General features: G+C 39.9%; 1 protein-coding gene across 1 annotated transcript in view; it reads left to right on the forward strand.

Moving 5' to 3' along the window:
* The window catches only part of AIM1 (absent in melanoma 1), a 106,039-nt gene extending 85,769 nt beyond the window's left edge, over nucleotides 1-20,270 (forward strand). The window contains exons 12-21 of the mRNA XM_018553520.1: nucleotides 1,642-1,787; nucleotides 3,481-3,607; nucleotides 4,395-4,427; nucleotides 5,075-5,187; nucleotides 6,958-7,087; nucleotides 8,536-8,675; nucleotides 9,671-9,794; nucleotides 11,187-11,345; nucleotides 17,424-17,589; nucleotides 19,536-20,270. Of these exons, the coding sequence (XP_018409022.1) occupies nucleotides 1,642-1,787; nucleotides 3,481-3,607; nucleotides 4,395-4,427; nucleotides 5,075-5,187; nucleotides 6,958-7,087; nucleotides 8,536-8,675; nucleotides 9,671-9,794; nucleotides 11,187-11,345; nucleotides 17,424-17,589; nucleotides 19,536-19,624 (1,227 nt within the window). The 3' untranslated portion in view covers nucleotides 19,625-20,270. The remainder of the gene's footprint in view (nucleotides 1-1,641; nucleotides 1,788-3,480; nucleotides 3,608-4,394; nucleotides 4,428-5,074; nucleotides 5,188-6,957; nucleotides 7,088-8,535; nucleotides 8,676-9,670; nucleotides 9,795-11,186; nucleotides 11,346-17,423; nucleotides 17,590-19,535) is intronic.
* Nucleotides 20,271-26,063: the final 5,793 nt, after the last annotated feature.

Raw genomic sequence — 26,063 nt, forward strand, 5'->3', positions numbered from 1 at the left:
CACACGAAGCAAGCCGATGTACGGCTGATTTCAGCCGATGTACGGCTGAAATCAGCCGTACCAGCCTGAAGTGAATAGCCGAACGGTGTTCGGCTCACTTCACTTCTGATCGGTCATTCACTCGGCTGCCCTCGGCAGCTTTGTGAATAGACCCCTAAGTGTCTCTCAATTCCTGTTCATCAAACAACTTCAGTCCTCATCAACATGTTTCAAGCACGTCCACATATTTCTAAATAAGAAATATAATGTGTGTGCCGGGTATAGACTTTTAAGAGAAGGAGGAATATTTACTGGATAATATAAGGAGAAAATGGGAGCACTAGTAATATACATTATTTGTTTCACCACTGATCCATGCATTACATCACTTTCGGTGTCACTGGGCACATTCTCTGGCTCCTAGAGCCAGAAGAAGAAGCTGGTGAAGCAGATCTCTGATTAATCAGCTTCTTTGTGGTCCCTAGGTGACATTAGATGAAAAAAAAAAGAATTGTAAAAATTAAAGTAACAAAAAAAATGCAAAAATAAATTTTAACCTCTTGCCGTCCGCCCGTAGTAAAAAAACGGACGGACGGCACTGCAGCATCTGCGGGTTGCCGTCTCCAGACGGCAATTTTTTTCTGCTCGCGCGCGCCCCCTAGCGGGCACGCAAAAAGCTCTATCTGTCCCCAAAAAAGGGTATAAAATTCATTTCAGTACAGCGCTGCATGACGGAATAAATGTCAGTTAAAGTACCGCAGCGCTGAATACTGAAAAATGGCCTGGATGGGAAGGGGGTTTAACACCGCGGATGTCAACTGGTTAAAGTCCCCCGCCTTTCCACGTGCACACACATACAATGCAAACACACGTTGGATGCGCTTATGTGCAAAAACGAAAATTGCGCCACACATGTTACATATCGTTGCAAGCATCGAAATGAGAACAATAATTCTACTCACATCAATCACTGTTAGCACTAAACTGATGTGCTTTTAAAGCGTCACTTATGGAAAATTTTGGTTATTGTAGTTTATTGCAATTTCACAGGCATGCGCAATTTTAAGGCTTGACATGTTTGGTATCTATTTACCGGGCGTGACCCCATCTTTTATATTTTACCAAGCAATTGGATATTATATTCTGTTTCTGTGCACTACATTTAATTTTAGTGTATTTTATCCTAAAAATACTGGTTTGATAAACATTTGCGCAAATACCGTGCAACATAAAAAATGTCATCTAGCATCTTTTTATTCTATAGGGCCTTTGCTTCCAGAACATATATAATTGTTTGGGGGTCTGGAGCTGTTTTCTAGTCAAAAATTCTGATTTTATCATGTGTGTGCAAATGTAAGAAATTGCTCTGGGCAGCAAGTGGTTAAAGATAGACTCAAAATACCTATTTGGGAGACAAAAAGCACTATGAATCTTGCGCCACACTGTATTTGGACACACAAAGTGCACCTTCATAACACTTGCACAGGAGTAGATGTTTTCTGCCTCTGTGGCTTTTAGTCTTTGCTTTGGTTGCAGACAAGAAGCACATTTATTTTGCCTTTTTTATGTGAGCCAACAAAGTAAGCTATGTGTGTGAATCAGCTCATACAACTTGTTGTTTTTAATGAAACATCGTTAAACCATTTTCATTTTATCTCCCAGGACTTCTCCACTCCACACATGATAATGTACAGTGAGAAGGACTTGGATGAAAAAGCAGCAAATATCAATGTCCTGGGGATCATAGCAAATATGGAAGAGACAGGTTTTGGTGTGAAGATACAATCTATTAATGTCTTAAGTGGAGTGTAAGTATCATTTTCATCATTTTCCTAAGTTTACATATTTTATTTTGTGTTGTAAATTGCTTTGTAAATGCTTTGGCGTGCTGCAGCTACGCAGGAAAATGTGCATCTTTGCACACGTTGCCACAACACACAGATGTCATTGGGGTTAAATGTGCTTTCATTACAGCTATTATGAGTACCTGAAAATGTCTTTTCCTGAACATCAGAACACAGATTGTTAGAGTGAGGTCTCAGCACTATGATCCAGTCTGGCACTTTTATATTGCACAGTGCTGTCAGTCTAACGCAGTGATTACCTCATTATTGTGCTTATGCATCTTCATTGTCAATTCAGACAATTCATAGTGGAAGCGGCAGATATATAGGCAAAGCAAATCCCGATCATCAGCGCTGATCACTGCCCATTTAAGTATTTTACCACAGGAAATGAATTGAAGTGTAAATGTTGGAGCAGGTTCATTAAGCAGACAAGTCTGGGCTTCCATAATTCTGACAAGTTGGTATGCTGTCATACATCATACTTGATATAATAACAGACTTGTCAGAAGATGTTTTATCATGACTCAGCATGGCAGTGATTTGTAATTTCCTGTATGCCCTTGGCAGTAAAGAATCCTGTAACGCTGTACTCTGGATGTGTTTACTCTGGGTTAGTTTGGTATTGGTTAATAATTAGAAAAGAGTTTAGATCAAAAGTACAAATGGATGTCAAAATGGTAGAACATTGTCAGAAATTATGACATTTAAAAAAATATTTTGTTATAATAGTTTGGCGAACGTTATGACATTTTCTAATTCTGACGCATTTCTATAGACACAGCTTGACCCTCCGCTAAGAGCTGGTATCTGCTTCCTGCAGTGTCTTTTCTTTCCTCTTCTACACCAGTCATCCTCTGAACTCCTTCATCCTTCCTGGCTATTAGTTACCGCTCCCCGCAGGGACCCCTCTTCCCTCTATTGCTCCAGCGCTGACTGGAGGAATGCACAGGAGAGGGGCTGGGCACAGCTGACTCTGTCTAGAGAGACAGAGTCAGCTGTCAATCAGGCAGTGGGGTGGATCCCGACTGAAGTGCGGCTCTGCGCTGTCAGCATATAGTGGGAAATATCCTGCTGTATGCTGAGTTTTGGGTCCCAGGAGGACATTAGTCCTCCTGTGACCCTAAAGAGAACTATGGAAAAAAAAAAAGGTTGGACCATATCTGTAAAAAATGTCAAGGCAACTGGACTTGCTGTATTTTCTTGAAGACGTTTCACTGGTCATCCAACCAGCTTTCTCAATTCAGAATGGAGAATTCTGAATTGAGAAAGCTGGTTGGATGACCAGTGAAACGTCTTCAAGAAAAATACAGCAAGTCCAGTTGCCTTGACTTATTTTTTTACACATATACCATGTGACCTGGATGAATGATAACCTTCACAGACATGTTGGACCATAGTTCTCTTTTAACATAGTAGTCTACATTCATCCAGGTGTTCAACTGCCACTGTGGGGACAGGTGGTTCTAAAAGTAGACTTTTAAAATGTAATCACATCAAACTAATTTATGTTCTTAAGGTTTTGGTAAACTGTATTTAAACATGGAAATGTATATTTAATTGTATTCTGTATTTAAGATTTTCAAAGATTTTAGTATTTGTTTAGAAAAAACTTGTTGCAGCTGCTTTTTGATCATTTTATTTCACTTTTAAACAGATGGGTGGCTTACGAATGTCCCGACTTTACTGGGGAACAATACATACTGGAGAAAGGAATGTACTCAAACTTTAGTGATTGGGGAGCTAAGAATGCCAAAATCTCCTCTGTACAGCCAATTAATATGGTATGTTAGGGATTATATGAAAGTTTCTTTGAAACAACACTTTATGAATTTGTACATGGATTACAGTCTTCACAGTCATGTCAATGTAATCCTTCCTGTAATGTATTCAATTTGGTTTTTTAATGGACACTATAGGGCTGATTTACTAAAGGAGTAGAGAATCTTCACTTGCTAAATTGTAGCTCTGTTCACTTAATTATCCCAATATGTGCAGATGAAATAAAATTCATATGAGATGGGGATTCCCCTCTCCTCTCTCCATTCCTGCAGGGTTGCCGGGTGGCCACAGCTGGTCCCTGGCTCTAGAGAGGCTGAGCCAGTTGTCAGTCAGCCAGCGGAGTGTATCCGGATAGGATTGTTAGGATCTGTCCCTGCTTCAGTGCAGCGCTGCGCTGTCAGCATATAGCGGGCAATGACCTGCTATATGCTTAGTTTTGGGTCACAGGAGGACATAGTATATGTTCTCTTGTGATCCTTAAGAGAACTATTGCCAAAAAAGGTTGGGCCATAGTTGTCTTTTAAGGTAAACACAACTTAACTTTTACCAAGTGATCATTCTCTCCTCTTTTAATAAATCAGCCTTGATTCACTAAAGGTGCAAGTGTTATGTTAAACATCGAGTCATTTGCATGTGAATTTTCTTAATCAAGAATCTGGTAGCACAATTAGAAGTTTAAAATGAATGTAGCTATATTAGACTATTGGGAAAAATGTTTAGTAAATCACCCCACTCATTTAAACAATGTTATTGTTCCCATGTGAATATTTTTAATTTCTTTTTTATTAGGAAACCCTTGAAAGTCCATGGGGACATTTTAAGGTATGAATGACATCTTTTCTATATACCGTATGGTACTTGTTTGACATCTTGCTATATTGTTGCATTTTAATAGATTTAGCAAACTAGAAAAATGGCCTACGTAAGAAGTTGGGCATCTTATTCAACAATATAAGATATAAATATTGACGAGCACACTTTAAGAAATAATAGATGTGGAATTCATAGTAGAAGGGGTTTAGCTTGATGATAGACAGAGCTTTGTCTAAGAACTGGTTTAATGACACTACAGATTATTATAAGTTATGAGCAGAGTTAAGTTTGCTAAATCCAACCTTTCTCCACAATATTCACTTTATTGTTAACACTGTTCATTCACTGCTGCTTTACCAACACAATTTCAACGCTCATAGGGTACAATACTAAATAGTGAGACAATGTCATACATTTGCCAACCCCTATTCCAAACATGGGGAAACAGAATCAATTTTTTAATTATACGCAATATATTCAATATCCGAACTGTGTTCGGCCTTACTGGTCGAAGAGTATCTATAATTTGTACAGATCGGGTCCTTAATAGCCTGTTCTGGTAGAAACTGTAACATTTAAAACAAAGAAGACAATGCACTTTGTATTGCAGTCAGTTAATCATTTTTATGAAGTTTTTGTGTTTATTTGATATTAAGGTTGAAGTGTTTTCAGAATCTGATTTCCAAGGTGAAAAACAAATATATGAAGGAGATGTGAATAACATAGAAGACTCCTTTAAAATTATGTCCTGCAAAATTTCTTCAGGCAGGTAAGGAAACAATTGCATAAAAGCAACTAGGAACTCGAAAAGTGTAGCATATTGTGTTATATTACACTACTTATTGTCAGGAAAAAGCAAATAAATGATTACACACAGGCAAAATAAAGGTTGAATACTGCTGTTGTGATGAATTGGGGCCGGTGCATGGTCCATCTTTCTGTCTTGTTGCTCATAAAAGGTACCTTTGTGGTTTTTCCATGCAGAGAATGTATGCTTGTATACTATGTAGGCAAGCAGCACTGCCTGCCATCAGTCTATTCTAACAAATGCATGCACAATCTGCACAAGATTCACTTTTGAACAGATTAGCGGTACCAGTTGTAACTTGCATTAGGTCTATTTCAGAGACACTGGTGTTGATTAGCAGTAGAGTATGATCACTTTGCAAATTGAATTTTAATTTAGCTTAATGAATGAGGTAAAGCTAGAAAAAAAAAGGGTATTTCCACAGTGGGGTGTGCGAGGACCCAGAGGGGAAAATAAAAAAAGGGGGCTTTTAAGAAACAAGTCCAGACCTCGTGTATAAAAATCTTAGAAGTACATTTATTCAATAAATCGTTGTATACATTATTTAAGATAAAAAACGGAATACAAAATCATCAATAAAAATGCTTTTACAAATGCAGGTTCACCGAATGGTGACGATACCGTGCAGTTACGATGTATATGGTTGTTTGTTATCAGAATGGTATAAACGCTCCTGTAAGTCCCTACATGTTTCGCCCCGAAAGGGCTTCTTCAGGGGAGAGAGACAATTCTATGGGAGATATGTGTCATATATGTGTCTTCCCCGTCAGTTAGTCAGGGAAGCAAGAATATAGTGGAAAAACTGCTTCAAATACAAACAAGGGATTGGTTTTGTCAAGCATGAACCGCCACAGGTAAACACAAATGGAGGGATCGCGTCGGAGACAGCACCCTGTAGTCTTCAGGAAAAACAGGCAGCCGGCATACTAGACTTAGAGGTAGTGAAGTTCTGCTCTTGCCGTGTGTGGTGTTGCTGTTTCTTTCCCAGACATCTGAGGTAAAGCTAAGTGACAATTTACTTTGCAAAGTATACCCAGTCATGTTCAAGGAATGCAAATGCTCACATGTTAATGGACGATTAAAGTCAGTGCAGCTTCACTAAGTGAAGTGAATTTTCACATTGCAAAATGAACTTCACGTTGCTTAGTGAATGAGGAGAAGCTGTGCTGTCTTTAATTTTCCAGCGATGTGGGAGCAAAAAACAGTTTTTTTACATTTATTTTAACATGATTGGTATTCTGCACAGAGTTGTTCTACTACTTTACTACATTAACTCTTCTATATCCATCATGTGCTACTCTCTGAACTCCAGTACAATTCCAAGTAATGTCTAAACAGCATTTTGGTTTGTATACTAGTTCTTGTTGGCTAGTGAACATTGTGTGTAATATAGTAACAGTTTGCTACTATAGCATACACCAGAACACAGATCATAATATGAGACTCCTGGCTGGTCACCAAGGTTTTACAACTGAAAGTTTCTCACATGCATGTCTTCTTAAATCACGAAACAAAAACTTGACACTGATGATAATAATCACTTGTATATTTTTAAGATTTTTAATTTTTTTTTTGCATGTCTGGAATATTTTTTTAGCATTTTTCTATTTAGGTTTAAATAAGAATTTCCCTGTATTATTTATTTTTCTCTAATATTTTATATTGTTTAATTATATGTTTTTTTAGATTTCCAATTGAAATCACAAGTGTGACTTTGATGTTCTTTTCTAGGTGGGCTCTGTATGACAAGGCAGACTTCTCAGGTAATCTTTGGGTATTAGAAGAAGGCATCTTTCCCGATTTGTGTGCTATGGGATGCCCACATGATGCAGCTATTAGGTCCTTAAAGATGATAAGCTATGTAAGTATAGTATTCACTCACACAAGTTTTTTTGATTATTAGCTATGTATTCTCTCGTGTTCCGGTCCAGACACATTTCATTTAAGTACATCTGCTTGTAGACATATTAATAGAAATGCCTTAGATAACATAACATCAATACATTATGCAGTGGAATACATTCACCCTGTGCAGAGGTTGTGGTGTGATTGTTCCCAGCTACTTCCTATATGGCTGCAGAACCTACAGATAATGGCGATGTAACTATTTCAGATGCCCATTGCAGTTTAGACTTCTTTTAGGTTTCCCGTTATGCAATTGTGGATTTAAAAAACAACATGCAGCACAACATTGATGTAATAAAATCCACTTGCTTTCTTCCTGAGACATTAGCTTTTGTTACATTTTAGGATATAGTAATAATGACCAGATAATAAGTGCTAAAGAAGTGCCTGTACATAGACTGAATTTTGTTGGGGATGGTACAGATTTTAGTACCACTTCTAACAATCGGCTTTGTGTGGGTTGACGGCTAAATGATAACAAGTACTTCTGACTATCTAAAGACCTGATTATTGAATCCCCCCTCCCTTTTAGATTGATTGTAAGCCCTCACGGGCAGGGCCCTCCTTACCATCTTGTCTTGAATTGTATTGTGATTGTAATGTCGTCCTTATATTGTAAGACGCTGCACAAACTGTTGGCGCTATATAAATCCTGTATAATAATTAAATGCATGTGTGATCAGTGATCATGTATTTTTCCTAATAGAAGTGAGAACACCCCCTTTGCCATGCATTTTAATATCTGGTACATTTGGGGGTAATCTTGCAGGTTCAGCAGTTTAGTCGTGACTGACAAATTTCTCACCGCTGGTTGTCAAAAAACCTGATCTGAAAAATGCAAACATAAACTACATTTGCAAAGGAAACTTCCTCTGGATCAGTTCTGTAGATATACTTTGTTTTTGTCATTAGACTAATACATGAAAACTGTAGCCTAGGTATAATAGGTCTGTTTCCTATTACAAACGTGAAGCATAAGATCTAATTAGTTATTACAGGACAACATCTCCACATTTGTTTGCTCACATTTGTTTGCTAGGAATTAAAGTATACCTATATTTAAATGTCGACCCTCAGTCACACTTGCCTCCTGGAATGTCAGAAGAAATTGATCTAAGAAGTATAAACAAACTTTATACTTCCCAGGTCAAATTCTCCTACATTTTAAATGTATTCCCCTTCAGCAGAGATCTCCTGACCGAATGTCTAAGCTTATTAGCACTTTCTGGATCCACCTAAAGTGGCTGGATTAGGGGAAACCTATAGTGGCTGGATCAGATGCCTACAGATACATTTGATGGATCAGGTGACTGTCATCTGATGTCTATGGGTAGCTACACGGGTAACACTTGAAATACCTCTGTACTGACAATGAACTTTGTCTACTTTCTGTATCTTGAACAGGAATTTTCAGAGCCTAATGTAGCACTTTGTGGAAAGGAAAACTTCAAAGGCAGAAGAGTAAAACTTAGCAAAGAATCAACTGACCTGCAGGCGATGGGCTACTCCCCTGATTTAATGTCTCTCGAGGTTCTTGGAGGAATGTAAGTACTTGCGTACCTTAGTGGAAGGTTGTCTAACTAATGGAAAGTGGCTTTGTTCTATTGCAGACCACCTTTGCTGGATTATGCATGTGTTTCTTTTGAAAACATGGCGTTGGGGAGGTGACAGCATTGTACCTTTTAATGCCAAACTAGCTAAGAGAGATCTTTATGCCCTAGTTCCAGAGGCTTTGAAGAAGGTGGGGACTCAATTATTGAACCCATTGGCATTTACCTAACCCTCCATTATGGGTAGATTTGCTTCTTTTCCCAACAGCTCTATTTAATTTCCTTGAAGGATCTTGGAATGTTTGCAAGTATGTATGGTAGACGTAAATTATATAAATGGTGCAAATATTCAGCTGTTTTTGTATTGCTTTCACAGTTATTCTTTTAGACCAGGGGTAGCCAAACTCCTGCCCTCCAGCTGTGGTGGAACTACAAATCCCATGAGGCATTGCAAGATTCTCACAGCCACAGACATGACTCCCGGAGAGAGATGCATCATGGGATTTGTAGTTTCACCACAGCTGGAGGGCCGGAGTTTGGCTAACCGTTTTAGACTGTGTATGGAGCATCTAGTCTAATTGATATCGGCAAAGTGCTTGTTCTTAAATAATGATACACACCTCCATAATCCAGTAATATTGCATGTATTACTGAAAGGTAGCACATTTAAGAGCAGCTGGAACAGAAAATGGGTGCTTAGTGCTAAAGTGCAGGCAGATAAACTGGTCTGCAGGTTACAGGAAGAGTCTCACTATTGGCTTCTCAGATGGCATGAAAGACAATGCTCAGTCGTATTTGATACTGGCTCTCGCAGTTTTCAGTAATGATGCCATGGCATTGCTCTCATCCATACAGAAAATCAGAAGGGAAGAAAATATCTGTATTATGAATCATGATAATTGTTTTACTCTTATGAATGATTTTGTATGTGTATTTTATGTAAGATTTTCCTTGGTACTATGTCTTAATGTAAACATTTCTCTTTTCAGATGGGTGTTTTATGAATATGCTAATTTCAGAGGTCGACAACTATTAATTTTACCAAGTAAGATTGCACAGTGGCAGCAGTTTAGTGGCTGGAACAGAATTGGTTCACTACGTCCCCTTCGACAGGTACTCACAGGCAGAACTGAAGAAGCCTGAAGGTTTCATTTTCTGTGCAAATGTTTGTCAATGTATAAATATTTCTAATAACTAAATACTGATTGGATTGTTTTTCTTGGATGAATTTAGTTATACATTTAGTAAACTACTTCATCAAATAAATGTCATAAGTACTACTTGACTGAAAGTGGGTTTATAAAGACACTTTCTATTAAAGTCGATCTATACATAGAATTTACATGTACCTAAACAAGCTCATCAATTGATTAAGGAGAGTTTAAAGCACAATGTCAGATACAATATGTGAAGAAGCTTTTGCTTTTAGCTCCCCCAATAGGCCAATTGGGAGAATCGTATGTTATCAGAGAAAACAAATCACTAAAACCTCATATAAGTAAGTTACAGTAATTGTCTACATTTTAAAATGTGCAGCATTTATTAAATGAATACCTGGTGATCCTGTAATGAGGACCCTTGTTATATATAGGGTGACAACCTTTTCTTCTCTTCTCTTAAATTATCTCCCTATCCAATGTCCTTCTGATGGAAACTACAAATGGCCATTGCAGCAAACATTAGGTGACTGCAAAGTGAAATGCAACAAAGGATGGTGAAAACAGATATGTTACTTTAGAAAACACATTTGTTATATACAGTGCTTTAGCAAAGTCAAAGGGCAGCCAGTAAGCAGACCCAGGCTAAATGGTTTCTTCTCTGATAGTATTTGACAATCTAGTATAGCCTGTCCTAAAACCATTTATAACCTAGTTTAAAGTTAGGTTAACTAATCTTTTAATGATCTGTCTAATGTTTTATATAGGGGTGCAACGAGTATTTGGGCGAATACAGCATCGAGCAGGCCAAACCGCATGCAGCCGGCGCTTCCCGGCCAATCAAAAAGCCAGGTGGCGAGTCATTACCCGCCGCCCGGCTTTCTGATTGGCCTGGAAGCTGGCTCCATGCTGTTTGGTCAGCTCCGTGCTGATTGGCCAGGAAGCCGGCTTCCCAGTCAATCCGCATCGAGCCATTCAAACAGCATGAAGCCAGCTTCCTGGGCCAATCAGCATCGAGCCTGGCAAACAGCATGGAGCCGGCTTCCCATGCCAATCAGCATCGAGCCGGTTTCCCGAGCAATAAAGAAGCTGGGCAGCGTGTCATTACCTGCCGAACAGCTTCTTGATTGCCCAGGAAGCCGGCTCCATGCTAGTGGAAGTACTGGTGTTGGTATTCGGTATCCACGAGTACCAAAATATAAATATATCGGCACTTGTACTCGATACCGAAAAACCGTTAGCAGTGCATCCCTAGTTTTATGTATGATATATTTCATAATCTCTTGGACCGTTAAGGCTTCATACACTAACCTGTAACAGAAAATATTGTTTTTATTCTTTTGAACAGAAACGACTGTATTTTAAGCTCCGAAATAAAGAAAATGGAATGATGATGTCAACAAATGGAAATCTGGAGGATGTCAAACTTCTAAGGATACAGGTCGTGGAGGACAACGGAGCTGAAGATCAGATCTGGGTTTATCAAAAAGGAGTCATTAGATGTCGGGTGAGACTTTTTAGTCTATTTCTAGATGCACAAGGTGTAAAGAATATTTTATATCTAAACAGACATAGAGCTGCTTTTACAAAGAACCAAAATTAAAGTGCATCTCTAACCACGATTTTGGGTAGAGTGGGAAGGACTAAAACCCCTGTCAAGTTTTACTGCCTTTGGAGGCAACATTAGAGAGATTTCCCCTCACTCACTGTCCCGGGGGCATCATGTTCCCCAGACAGAAATTGAACGAAACTCTCCAACAGCAACACAGACAAAAGTAAAAATGATTTGAAGTTAAGTAGGAGAATGTAGGGGAATCCCTGCTAGCTTTTTAATGTTGTCTGTTTCCCAGTTGCAGATTTTTCCTCACTTACTGTCTGGTAAAACGTTGTCCAAAGAACAGAAAGTGAGGGGAAATCTCTCCAATAGAGCCCCAGATAGCAGTAAAATCTGACATGGGTTCTAATCTTTCCCCACACTATCCAAAACCATAGATACACTATACATTTTCCTTATGAGAACCAACACAATAAAATTTTCAGATTTCCATAAAGAGGATGGCTGTAGGAGTATAGCAGCTACAGCAGTAGGGGTTCATTTAACAAAAGTTCCTAGTGCCCCTGATTGGCACTGACGAGTATAGGAAATGTCTTTTTTAAAAAGTCCTTAATAAGGTTATGTACGAAATCATCAATAACCAGAGGAAATTCGCTCAGTGGGTGCCACTGTCGGCACTCCTCCATCCGGCATCCCTTTTATCAATTGATCGAAGGAGCTGGTTGGAAAATTCTCAGCAGAACGGAGCTAGTCAGAATACAATGCAAACAGCGGGGGACTCCTCAATCTGATGGAGGAATCTGTTCTATTTTTATCATTCAGCCCGAAGGTTGAAAGAGAAAAAATAGAAATGTGTAAACCCGACTTCAGGGTTGTTCTTCATATTAACCACCAAGAGTCCACAGTCTGTGAATTAATGTTCCCATGCTCTGGTCTCTTTGCCCAGGGAACAGAAATTTGCATTCTGTGTTTGACAGCTGTAAGGGCAACCAATAGCATTAGTAATAATCAAAAATCACTGCGCTGGGAATGAGTGACTCAAATAGCATTGTTCCCAATAAAATGCTATGATATTGTGACCACATGAAATTTTATAGAAAAAAAACCTCTCCTGACTCAACACTGTCTGTGAGTTTCTTTCACATTTTTGGTTAGCAACCTGTAATTTAAAAAAAACCTGATCAGAGGGTATTTAATAAAACAATTTACCAAATAAAAACATTCTATATTCTTAAAAATAATTACGTTAGGTAAAAAAGTCATAGGCAGCCGAGTGAATGATCGACCTGAAGCGAAGTGAGCCGAACGCTGTTCGGCTACTCACTTCAGGCTGGTACAGCTGATTTCAGCCCTATATAATAGTGAAAAAAGTAGAAAAATAGAAAACAATTGTGCTGAGCTAGCAGTGACAGCTAGCTCTGCCCAACTGTTTTCTATTGGCCGCTGGTTCTGCTGCCGTCAAAAAAAAGAAAGAAAAAAAATTTGGCCAGATTACTAGATTCCTATTGGCTATTTCAATTTGCAATAGCAAACTAGCTATTGTACCCGCCCTCTGCTGCTGTCAATCACTAGTGGGGACCTGATGGAGAACTGCAGCAGAGGGCGGGTACGAGGCATATGTCTTTGGCTCGACTGAGCCACTCGGCCAAGTTCGAGTGATGTATGGGCTATTGTGAATAGCCCGTACAGCAGCCCTTCGGTTCTACTGAACCGAAGGGGTCCTGGGACCAAAGCTAGCCGAAGGATTGGCCGAAGCTACGACTAGATCCTTCGGCTGCTTCGTGAATAGACCCCATAGAGTTTTTGTAAAATGAATCAGTACTGGCACTAAATTTGGTCTGGGCATCCACACCTCAATCTGGTCTATTTCTAGATGCACAAGGTGTAAAGAGTATTTTATATCTAAACAGACATAGAGCTGCTTTTACAAAGAACCAAAATTAAAGTGCATCTCTAACCACGTTTTTGGATAGAGTGGGAAAGACTACAACCCCTGTAAAGTTTACTGCCTATGGAGGCAACATTTGGGCATCCACACCTTAATCTGGCCATGTGGAAGATCTGTGTATATGAAAATCAAATGTCGCCATGCAGTTAAAAATGAACACAAATACTTTAATTTAAATATATTTCTCAATAACCACAAAAGATATAAATCTACTTTGTGTGCACCCAATGCTTTTGCAAACCCAGTTGTCACCATATAAAGTAGTGGTTAGATCATCACTGTGCTGTATAGTGCGTGTGCAGCGAGCAGACTCAGGCAGGACCACCCACTACAGGAAGGGGGCAGATACAAGACCAGTCACCCTGCACAAGGAGAGCGAATAGCAGGGACTGGTCTTTAGTACAGGAAGCTCCTGCACAGAGGTAAAAGGTACTGCACAGATCTGGTAGGAATACACAAAGCACAGCAAGATGAAAGTAACAATACACACGCCTCGTGTGATTAGACAATATTTACTTATCCCAGAGTTCAGCTTTAAAGTGTAATCTATGGAGATCTTTATCTGCTTGCTCTGATTTGGGCCAGTGACATTCTTCTGTTTTCCTGGATGAAGAAGACGTTGTGGGAACATGCACTATAAAAATAAAATGTTTACTAGAATATTACTGGTGACTTCTGCTGAAAAGAGCTGTGTCTGTGCCAAAAACAACATTATATAATGGCACACAAGGAGTCTTTTTACAAATTGCAGCATTTCAAGAAATGATAGTCTATTTTTATCTGCTAACTCATTGGCACACATGATAAAATATGTTCTATGTGATTCCAAACCATCTGTTTTGATATTTAGTTATTTTACAGAAGAATAATTGTCTATTAAGGGAACCTTCTGCTAACATTGCAGCATTAATGATTTTACAAAAGTCTCTGTAAATTCTTCTTGACTGTTTTAATCCCTCGAAATGTACACATCATGTAAGGCCTGAAACTTTATATATTGCTTGGAATGTTTATGAACATTACCTTTATCGTTTCTCCTTGCTTTTTCAGAAATCTGCTAATAATGGCCACCCTTAGATTTTAGGTGACCATAAACAGGGTTGCTTTTGTGTTATTGCCTTTCAGTTATTTCTTTAATTTCTATATTGTTTAAAGCTTAAAGTGAAAACAAAAATGTGTATACTGTTGCAGTGAAAATGTTTGTCTTCCCCGTTAAGTTTGTTGGGTCATTTGGCATTTTTGTAGTGCATTTATGCATGTTTTTATATGCTTTTGATGAGTTTTACCACTTAAGCAGGGGAATTTATCAAAGCTAGAAGATGATTGGTGGCCATGGGCGACTGCTGCAGATTCAGCCAGCTCCTGTTTTGATAAATTCCTTAATGTGTTTTTCTTTTGGTCAATGACAAGCAATATGTGCTGTGGCATCATTAGGCGTTATCTTCCTTTGAGGAGACTTTAAGCACAAACACGCATCAAAAATGTACCTACATGCGTTTTTCAAGTGGTCCCATTAAAAACTGTGTATCATCAAAAGAAGCACCAGCACCTTTCCAAAAATGACACTGCACCATATTACATTGATGTGATCATGTACCATTAGGAATATTGTGATTTCTACTGATGAGCAGTGCAGCATGAACGCCAGATGCAGGAGAAATCGCACCAATGTGGCCTTCAAAAATAGAAGCAACATTGACAAAGAGAAATAACTTTGCCTTCCTTGGTAACAGAAATACATTTTTTGTGTCATGTTAACCCCTTCATGACTAAGCTTGTTTTTAGTTTCTGTTCATAAATGACTGACACACTTTTGACATTTTTACTGTGTGATTCTTCCACGTCAGTAATATACTTTCTTACAAAGTGCACCCACACATAATATATATTGGGGTCTATTCACGAAGCTGGCCGTAGCTTCGGCCGATCCTTCGGCTAGCTTCGGCCCCAGGACCCCTTCGGGTTCAGTAGAACCGAGGGGGTGCTGTACGGGCTATTCACAATAGCCCGTACAGCTCCCGATCATTGCCGAGCGGCTCGGTCGAATTGAAGTAGCCAATAGTAAACTCCCAATGCTTTTGAATGGGACATTCACTCGGCTGCCCTCGGCAGCTTTGTGAATAGACCCCATTGTTTTTTAGAGGACAGATAGGGCTACATATTTATATCACATATGTGTGTCTAATGCCTCACTTAGGACAAATACAATATAAACAAAGAGGAAAACACGTAAAAAAAACACTTTTTCCCCAGTTTTGATTTGTAGTATTTTTTTACAAAACCAGCACAGCTAAAAAAAAATGCAATAAATACATTCATTTATTTGTCCCTTATTTTTTTACACTTATTTGTTTTTATTTTTTTTTTACACTTAAAAATGTTATTTTATTTATTTAATTATATCAAGCAGTCATTGTGAATGAATCTCACTGTTACTGCTTGATAGATTAATACATTTTTGGTTATTATCAGGCTGCTTCAAACTTCAGAACAGCCGATAATAAGTTAGTGACACTGATCCTGCAGCAGTTCAGGATTCAGCTGTCACTATAGGTTTTCTGATTGTTGCAACAACGATCAGCAAACTGAAACATTCTTCTTTCAGGAATAGATACATTATGTATCTATTCCTGAAAGTGAAAGAAAAAAAAAAGCCAGTATAGCTTGAGAGAGATATCTCTCGATCTATACGAGCTGTCAGAATGCCGCATGTGTGCCCGCTCTGCTTTGACTCTCAGGGGTTAAATAGGACAAATGGAAGCAGAGTAGTAGTAGTTTCTAGTAAAACGATGCATGTTTAAACTGGTAAAAAATGATTTTCTGGTTTGGCATCAAAACTAAACTTATTTTCAGGTTTCTGAGGTTTTCCTGAACTGCTCCTGTGTAAAAATAATGAACAGCTTTTGCAGCTAATATAATGTTTCCATTCCTACAAACACATCTACAGCAGGGTCCCTGTATTCTTCAGCTCATCGAGCTCATCAAGTCACAGTTTGTTCCCTGACCCTCAAACATTTGTTATTAGAAAACTGTAACATATATAATAGTTCTATGAATAATAATAGATAATAATATTACTGTTACGTAATGCTGTTGACACTTCCTCTTGGTATTTGCAGTTGTCATTGTGGTTGCTACAATACTCATTTTTGAGTAAATGCGCAGAAATCCATTTTATTTTGTCACGTATCACTATAGTGTACTCACTGACTTTCCGGCAGAGTTTAAGTTGGGGAAGTACACTCAGTGCAGGAAGTGAACAGGTACATATATATCCTTCCTGGGTAGGGAGATGCAAGGTCACAGGCACCCAGTGCAAAGCACACTGGTAAATGAAGCCAGTAACAACACACAGCTATTAGAGACACCACAAGGCCATTCTCACTGACAGCTGACCATCCAACCCTAGGTAACACTGTCTCGCCACTAGCCACTTCACCTTAAAGTGACATTAAACGCAGGAGTTGAATCTTAGAAGTGCATTCAAGTACCCTAATTATTAGCATAAATGACTGAAAGTGGGTTTATTTGTGTATCACTCGGCTGTAGATCTTCAAATCATCTCTGAATTCATCATGACACTCCTTCCTCCTGGAGTGTGGCTATTTTGTTCCCAATGGTCCCTGTGAGTGTTGTAAAGTAGCCACCACTCCAAGCTCGCTTCCGTGAGTGACTACAATCTCACGTTTAGTTTACTAATTTGTATTTTATCACGGGAAGATTTAAATCCTGTGTTCAGTGTCACTTTAAGGACTAGGAAGTGGTGTGGAGCTCTACAGAGATTATTGACCACCTTCTCACCCCCAGACATTTAGTAACCTTCTTTCAGCCTCCGGCTATTTTGTCAAATCCTTGAAAAGTCCCATCAAACTTTGGAGGTCAATGCTGACCACTTTGGGAAATCCTGTAATACAGCCATCATACCATGATAGCTGCTGACAGCAAGATCTGCCTCACAGATCAGGACTTAGGCTGCCCCATGTATGTTTCTCAGCTCTCTTTATTTGTGTATGCTTGTTACATGCTTCTTCTGGTAGGAGTAAATGAGTAAATCATAGTAATTCATCATTTTATGCCTGCAGATTGCTGAAGATTGCAGCTTGGCTGGTGCAGGGAGCCTGATCACCGGTGGGAGCAAGCTTGGCTTCAGTCCGGATGATCCTGGAACATCACCAGTTCTCTGGAGTATCAGTCCTGAGGGCAGGATCCACAGCCGATCCAAGCCAAATCTAGTTTTAGATGTCAAAGGTAAGGTACACTTCAGACCAAACAATAATATATAAAGGGGCATCAGGCATAACTGTGCAGGCTATCCCAGGGCTTACAATCTCCATGTTGCTGGTATTTGTATTTTGTTGTAACACAAATTATTGGCTTATGTAACTATGCAGACAAAAATGCTTATCTACTGTAGGCTCCCTGTTACTGCTCACGTCAATAAGCCAAGCGACCCTAGGCTGAAGTTCAGCTCAGAAACACACATTGAAGACTTCTGGAATCTAGTGTCTGACTTTAGGGAACTTGTACTCTTAATGTAAATTGACTATTAGACCTCCCACTAGTTTAGCATCACTATTAGAACTTGCCCTCACAACAAACAAGACCTTAGTTCATCCCACTGCCTGGACCCTGTGCTTCAGATATTTATCTCATGTCTCACTGCAACAGCATGTGCTCTAGATGTGCATACAAAGGACACAGTCGTACACATTAATGGCCGCCTGGCCCCTGGCTTGGTACATGCTTACAAAGTCAGATATTCTGTCCTAATGGTCAAGCCTGGCACTTGTGGATATACAGTGTAGACAATCACAGCAAGAGAGCATGTAAACATTCCAAAGATCACACAGCAAATGCATAGTGGCTTCTCATTTATACTGGGAATCTCCTTGCTGTGCCCATGTGTGTCCCAGCTGTACCTATAGATTGTACTTTTGCCGTATACAAACCTTGCCTACTGGTGACACTTTAGCTTCTCTTTGCGTATACAAAGCTCATATTCATGTTACATAGTTACATAGTATTTGGGGTTGAATAAAGACATACGTCCAAGTCCAACCCATATAGGTCCACGCATCATCTCATTCTTAGGGATACTGGTATCCCTGGATATTACTGTCCCTCAAGAAATTGTCCAAACGTTTCTTGAACAAATCTACACTCTTGGCTGAAATCACTGCCGATGGCAGTGAGTTCCAGACCCTAACCGCTCTTACTGTAAAGAACCCTCTCCGCCCATTGTGCTGGAATTTTTTCTCCACCAACTTTAGGTGGTGGCCTCTAGTCTTTGTAATGGAGTTAATGTCAAACAGTTTGTTGCCAATGTTGCTGTCACCATTGAACATCTTGTACATGAAAATCATATCCCCCCTTAATCTCCTTAATTCCAGCGTAAACATGTTTAAGGTCAGAAGCCTTGTCTCATAGCTCTGGTCCTCCATTCCCCTAATTAGTTTTGTTGCCCTCCGCTGGACTCTCTCCAGTTCAAGGACATCCCTTCTCAGTACCGGCGACCAAAACTGGACCGCGTACTCCAGATGTGGCCGAACCAACGATCTATATAGAGGCACAATTATAGACTTGTCCCTGCAATACATCCCCTTCTTAATACAGGACAAGACCCTGCTAGCTTTGTTTACCGCAGCTTGGTACTGCAAGCTACCATTCAGTTTGTGGTCTACAATGACCCCCAAATCTTTTTCTATTTCTGACTTCCCCAGCGGCATACCCATGATTGCATAGCCTATTTGTTTATTGTTTATTATATGTTGTGAAGAACTCTTGATAGGGGAACTTAGCCGAATATGCCCTGTGTCAGTGTAACCTTTTGTAGTAATGGTCCCATCATTACATTTACATTATGGTAACATCATTTATATTTACCATTCAGATGATATTTAACTAATGACACTTGGATTGGTTTAGCTACACTTTCTAAATTGCTACAGTTAGACTGATTTCATAGTTACACACACAGTTAAATGTGCGTGTGTGTGATATATATATATATATATATATATAGTAGAACCTTAGATATTATACTTAAGCACTAAATGATTGGTTTATATGAATAGCTTGGGTGTAATGCTAGTAGCAATAGTATAGTAAGAGTATTTTGAATGAAAGCTTCAGCCATTTGAATGTGATCCGATAATGCTTATTTGTTACATTTTGCACATTTTTCTTTCTCGCAGGGGGCAGTCAGTTTGATCAACAACACATTGTACTGAGCCCAGTAACGGAAGGCAAGCTCACCCAGCTGTGGGAAATATGTGTTTTATAAACAGACGCCGGTGTAGAGCAGATGCTCTGGTGACTCAAGGTACTCATTGTTCATTCTATGCACTGGCTGTCTACACTGCTGCTAAAAGACCTGTGTCCTGAGAATCGTGACTTTCAGAGGATACGTTTACATCTCCACTGAGGATGCCATGGAGTCAACTGGTTTTATGTTCACTGGAACTTTTAGAATGCCTTCTATTAACCCTTGATTTTTAAAGCTTGAAGCGTGTGCAATATTCAGAGGAACTTAATCCAAAGCTCAAGCACAGCCGAGGCAAAAAGGCCTACCATGTGGAACTTCTACGTGTTATGGTGACTCTTGTACATAGAGTATTAAAAAATGAGGCAACTCACAGACCTTCACTACAAAACACTTGGCCATGTATCTATATGTTATCATCTCAAAGTGATACCTGCACTGTTTCACTGGTCCCCACTGAGTCTGTTGTCCTTTGTAATGAAATGATCAGAAACCAAAAGTATTCAGAAGCACTGCTGAGCTACTTAGACTACAAATCAACTCACCGGATTCACCTTGTACATGGCAACTTCAGTCCTTTGTGCCTGCTTCATGTTTGCCCCTGCAGATTTCTGTGTAATTGTATGTCTGTCAGATGCTGGCCTATGCAAATGGCTCCGTTAGATGTAAAAAAAAAAAGGCATATTTAATTCAGAAATGTGCGACTCCTGTGTGACAATGTATATTATTGGAGCAGTGCTCCAATTAGATGTTTGCAATACACACACACACACACACACACACACACACACACGGAAATTCCATCATCATCAAAACACACAGAAAAGTTATTTGTAAAAAGATCAAACAATCCTGTGCAGGGCCCACTAATTAATCTTAGACATGATAAATCTGATATATGTGGCATGCATGTGCAGTTGTCATTCACTGGGTGATTCGGAAGACACATTAGACATGCCACTTCCATCCATATACCCCACAGAGTGTCTGTTCTCACTTCTCAAAACTTCCAGCCTTGAATCTTCCATGTGTACCCCATCTCCTTCAACAATCAAAGCCTTGCATTCCACTGTCAATGATCCTTAGTGCCTCCTATCCCATCCCAATACACCATATCTGATCCTTACTGCCTTCTCCTTGTGTACCAAAAGCATCATCCATCCTAAAACTATTGTTCACTTCAAACAGGCATTCTGTTTCCTGGTGGTCAGGAAGATGTTGGAAAGTGGCACAGCACCGTTTCTGACCGCTGAAGGGTGAATTTCCAAGAAACCAAATACTACTGAACTGTTGGTTGTTGTTATGTGTTTGCTCTCATGTATCACTGTAGAAAAGTGCACAATACCAGGAGCTGCTTAGTGTTTGAGTGCTGGTGAAATGTATTAGTCAGGTTTTTCTTTTACTTCTGTTCATGGGAACTCATTTTATAGGATGAGCTAGTAGTACATTTGCCTCACTCCTTGTGCGTAAGCTGTGTGTATGTGTGTGCGTAGCAGTACCATAATAAAGATGAATCATTTGGTTCAGGGAACCATTTTGATTGAGTGGAACTTTTAAAGAGCTATGTAAATAGCCATTAACACAGACTATTGACACTACCATGTCAAGTCTGTGTGGATTGCATCTTCAAGGACAAAGTGTGGGTAGAATTCTTCTGAATTTTGTGGAGCATGCAAGCCAAATTAAAATGATGTTGAAGGAAACTGAAAATAGCTTGTGCTGTTTTGTTCTACTCGTCATCTACGAATGCCCCTGTGTATATAGGCGCTTTCATTCTCTTTGGAATCCTACTGTCACATCTCACAGAAGAAGTAACTGTGGTGTGTACCCTAATAAAGACAAAGAGGACAATTTACCAAAACTGGAGCATTTTCTTGGGGCAACCAATCAGCTTCTCTCTTCGGTTTGCTCAGTCAAGTTTTGAAAAGCAAAAAAGAGAAGCTGATTGGTTGCCATGCACAGCTGCTCCAGTTTTGATAAATGCCCCTCACAGTCTAGTTTGGTTTAGCAATAGCCGATGCACTCTCATACAATATGCAAAGAGTCTTTAATAAAGATTTGTACCTTATTGAATGTAATCTTACAAATTCGGCATGTTAAGCCACGCCCATACTATGCTTTTTGTAATTAAGGAATTTCAAGTAGAATACCAAAGAAGAACACCTTAAGAGAATTGGCATAGCCGGGGAAATATATAGAGCGTGTGCCATTATTGTAGTATTGTTCTTGCTGGGAAATACTTTAGTATGGGAAAGCTCACAATTCCAAACACAAGCAATAATAGAAACATTGAGTATTGGTGACCACTGGACACTAAAGCTTTATTTCAGAATATTTTTGAAAAAAATATAAATATGACTATTTAAAAATGACCTGATGTGCCTTTACATGTTTGTCATTAAGATGTTTCCTCTTGTTTCTGGACTACTTTAAAGTTGGTGGATATTTTTTTACAATCTTTTTTTTTTTTTTTTGGAATATAAATAAAACAGATTTTACTTTGAATCCATTGTCTGGTCTGAATTATATTAACACATGCATTGCATCCTGAAGCTTATATATTTAACAGGCAAGGAGACAACTGACCATTGGAAAACCCCACCATACTTATTACAGATCTGAGCAGGACCTGAAGAAGACTCCCTCTATGTAGTACTTGTTTAGACAATTCTGCACAAACTACCTGTACCGCAGTGCCATTGATGTAAGGGACTCCGCGTCTTACAGCTTTCACTACATTATTTTAGGAGGAAAGAGTCCTAGGAGAGTGAAGCTGCTGAGCCTGTATTTCTCGAATATTCTATTATGGCTCTTATTGATGTGTTCCGTGCCAATTTAAAGATGGAGGAGCAGTCTGCAGCTGCAACTAGTGCTGCCTTTCCCATGTACTCACTGATCCCAGGCTATGAAAGTCCTGCTAAACTATTTACACCTCCCATATGTTTTGAAGTCCAATAATTATTTAACCACTTAGTGACACCGTTTCAGAAAGGCTTTTTGTTCCTGGGGACTGGAGCAATTTTGCCATTTTTGCTACGTGTTTACCATCATTTTCCTCATTCATTGCACCTACACATATTATATACCGTTTTTAAAGGATAAAATGGCCTTTCATTTGATGTGACATATGCAAAAAAACAAAATTTTCACAGTTTTGCCAATAATAATGTGTACATAATTAGTGTAGCTAACAAATTAATTCATAATAAATTATTTTTATTTGTCCTGATTTATAGGGTATATCATATGCCCGGGATTTCAGTATATTGTGGAGGTATAAGTCACAAAATACAAGGAGTACAATACAATTTTAGTGTTGAACAATTTTAGAATATGGTATGTTTGTCTACTAACTATAATACCCTCCTCGGCACTATATTTTCTTATCATTTTTTTATTAAACATCTTTTTTTTAATGGGATGGGCACTAAAGGGTAAACATTTTTTATTCACAGGGACTTTGGATACTTAGTATTCTGCTCCGAGATACTTTGTATCATTGTGTAGCACACTGATCCGAGTTGCTCAACTCCACAACACAGTGAGCTGCAAGCTGGGTCAGTGGCTGTAACAGTACTGTAATCACAGTGCTAAGACCCTCTGATTCGCTGTTGAGGGTCTGCCTCGAACACCGAGGGACTCAGCAACAGCATTAACGTTATGAGCGCTGGTCCCTCCACGCACCAGCACTAATTTTCCCGCATGACGAAGTTATTCCGTCACCGGTCTTTAACTAACGGAAAGATTTTGAACGGAATAATTATGTCATCGGTCGTAAAGGGGTTATATTTATTACTATGGTCTTTTATGAAATAAATTAGGGATGCACCGATACTGGTATCGGTATCGGTGCCGATACCGAGTATTTGGGTGAGTACTCGTACTCGCCCAAATGCTCCGATACCTTGTACGAGTACTTCCTGTATCAGGAAGCCGGGCAGCTCGTCATTACACGCTGCCCGGTTTCCTTATTGGCCGGGAAACTGCTCCATGCTCTCTAGTCACTTGTGATGAGAGAGCATGGAGCCGACTTCCTGGCAAATCAGGAAGCTGGGTATCGTGTAATGACGCGCTGCCCGGCTTCCCGATTGGTCAGAAAGCTAGCCAATCCGGAAGCCGGGGTGCCGTGTAATGACGCAGCTTCCGGCATTCTGATTGGCCGGCGTCATGCTCCCTCGTCATCTCATGAATCATAATATTAATAAAATGACCTAAAATCATTAGTTTGTATTGCTTTTAAAAAATGTGACCTGGTCCTTTAACCCTTTCGCTGCCAAGCCCTCCGGAACATTTTTCAAATCAGACTATCATCTTTTTCTATTTCAAAAGGGAAATGTCGGGGGGTCTATTTAGACCCCAGATATTTCGCCGCAGCCCCCCCAACAGTAAAAAAATAAAAATAAAAAAATAAAAATGTAAAAAATAAGTTACATCATGCCAGCCAGTCAATCAAAAAACCTGGAAGAAGACGAGAAGATGGCAGCACTGGCAAAAGAGGGGAGAGCAGACAGCAATGTCGGAGAGGATTGTCTACAAGTAAGTCAGCCATAGTGTGATAATATGCTGTGCACACTATGGCCATTACCGGCGTAGCACTTTTAAAATTTTTTTACCACTTTACTTCCACTTTAAGGAAGGTTTTGGAAGAAAACTACTGGCCCTTGTTCTTATTAGGAGTGAGAACTTCTGTTCTATTCTCCCGCACATTAGAATAAGATGTAGCATCTCACTGTTAGCAGATAAGTTGGGAGGGGGGCCATGTCAGGTAGGGTGTATGGGGACCCAAGATTTCTAATGGCGGCCCTGCCTACCCTAGCAGTAGAAACCTAAGCTGGGAAGCCTTACACCCCCTGTCCCCTGAGGCCAATAAGGGTTCATTTTGTTACTCCCAGACTTCACCTTCTAAGACCAAACCCAAGCCAGGAGCCCAGTTTCACTCCAAACCCTGCACTCCGAGATCTGCTTCCTACCCAAAGCGATTTTGGCCTTTCATTTTAACCAAGACATTGTGCTTCCATCTCTCTGTTCAGCACCAGTACATTAGAAGGGGATTTCCATTTATTGTCTGCATGGAATTAGAGCTGTGCATGTCTGCCACATAGTCTTTGTAATGGAAGCAGTGGCTATCTCTCTCTTTATCATCCCTGATGGTCCCCAGAAAGGGGAACCAATTTCTTGTTCCACGATTTCTCGGTGGCTCAGCCAGATCATAATTTAAGCTTATGGTCTTAAGGATCGGTTGCCACCCTTTCCTGTCAAGGCACAGGTCTGTAAGTGTTGCTTGGGCTTTGCATCCCCATCAGGCAACTGTTTCCCAGATTTGTAAGGGTGCTACCTGGTCTTCTTGACATGTACTCTAAGGTCTCGTTCACACCTAGGCGTATTGCATATGCGCGTCTGTCGCACGTTTTTTTAACCGCGTTTCGCTGTAAAAAAGTCACGCGTTTCCAAAGGCTACTTGGCTGTATCTCAATGGAAACGCTCAACAAAACGGCCCAAAGTAGTACCTGTACCTTTTCAGGCGTGGGCCGTTTTGTAGCACGTTAGGAACGGGCGGAAATACGCCAAGGTGGGAACGAGACCATTGAATACAATGGGATTTATATTTTTGAGCGTTTTGTAGAGCGTTCGTCGAGCGTAGAACGTGCTACAAAACGTTCAGGTGTGAACGAGGGCTAAGTTTTACCAGGTGGATGTTCAGGCCTAATCTGATGTGAGCTTCAGGTGTTAAGGTGGCCATGCACCTTACAACCATCGCAAGACCTTTGTCTTGCGATGGTTGTAAGCTAATTAAAAGCTCGTACAATCTGCCCATCTTGGACAGGCAGATCGTACTTGCGCTCATCGAAAGCCCGCCCCCCTGAGGGGCGGGCTTCCGATGACGGCAATGCTGAACGAGCAGTATGCTCTTGTGCACACCGTCACATTCGGCATTTGTCTCCCGAGCAGGCCACAAACGCGCCGACAATCGTACGATTCAGGGCAGGTTTTCAAACATGCTCGTTAGACAAAAGACGTGCGACCGTACAGTAGAAACAGTCGCACGCCTTCCATACACCTTGCGATTGTCGTACGATTGCGTGATTTCCAGCGATTATCGTATGATAATCGCAAGGTGTATGAGCAACTTAAGGTCCTTCAGGCTGTTCTTTGAGCTTGCAGGCCGTTCCCAGTTTTCTGTTGTTTATAGTGGGTTTGTTAACGTTTTTGTTTGCCGCGTCACCCACCCCTCAGTTAGACTGCTTTTGGACATCTCAATTTTCTTTGAATTCTGTGTCCTTCAATGAAATAGGAATACAATTGGATTTTTGTACTCACGGAAAAATCCTTTTCTTGGAGATAATTAAGAGACACAGGCCCCCGGCCCTCTGCGTTTATAATCTCTGCTCCTGGTACTGCTTCTATATACGGTACACATGTATTCTGCATAGGTCTTTCCCACTCTCTTGTCATGCCTAGC

Source organism: Nanorana parkeri, unplaced genomic scaffold (genome assembly GCF_000935625.1).
Source record: "Nanorana parkeri isolate BGI_ZX_2015 unplaced genomic scaffold, ASM93562v1 scaffold123, whole genome shotgun sequence".
In the NCBI taxonomy this organism is placed as follows: domain Eukaryota; kingdom Metazoa; phylum Chordata; class Amphibia; order Anura; family Dicroglossidae; genus Nanorana; species Nanorana parkeri.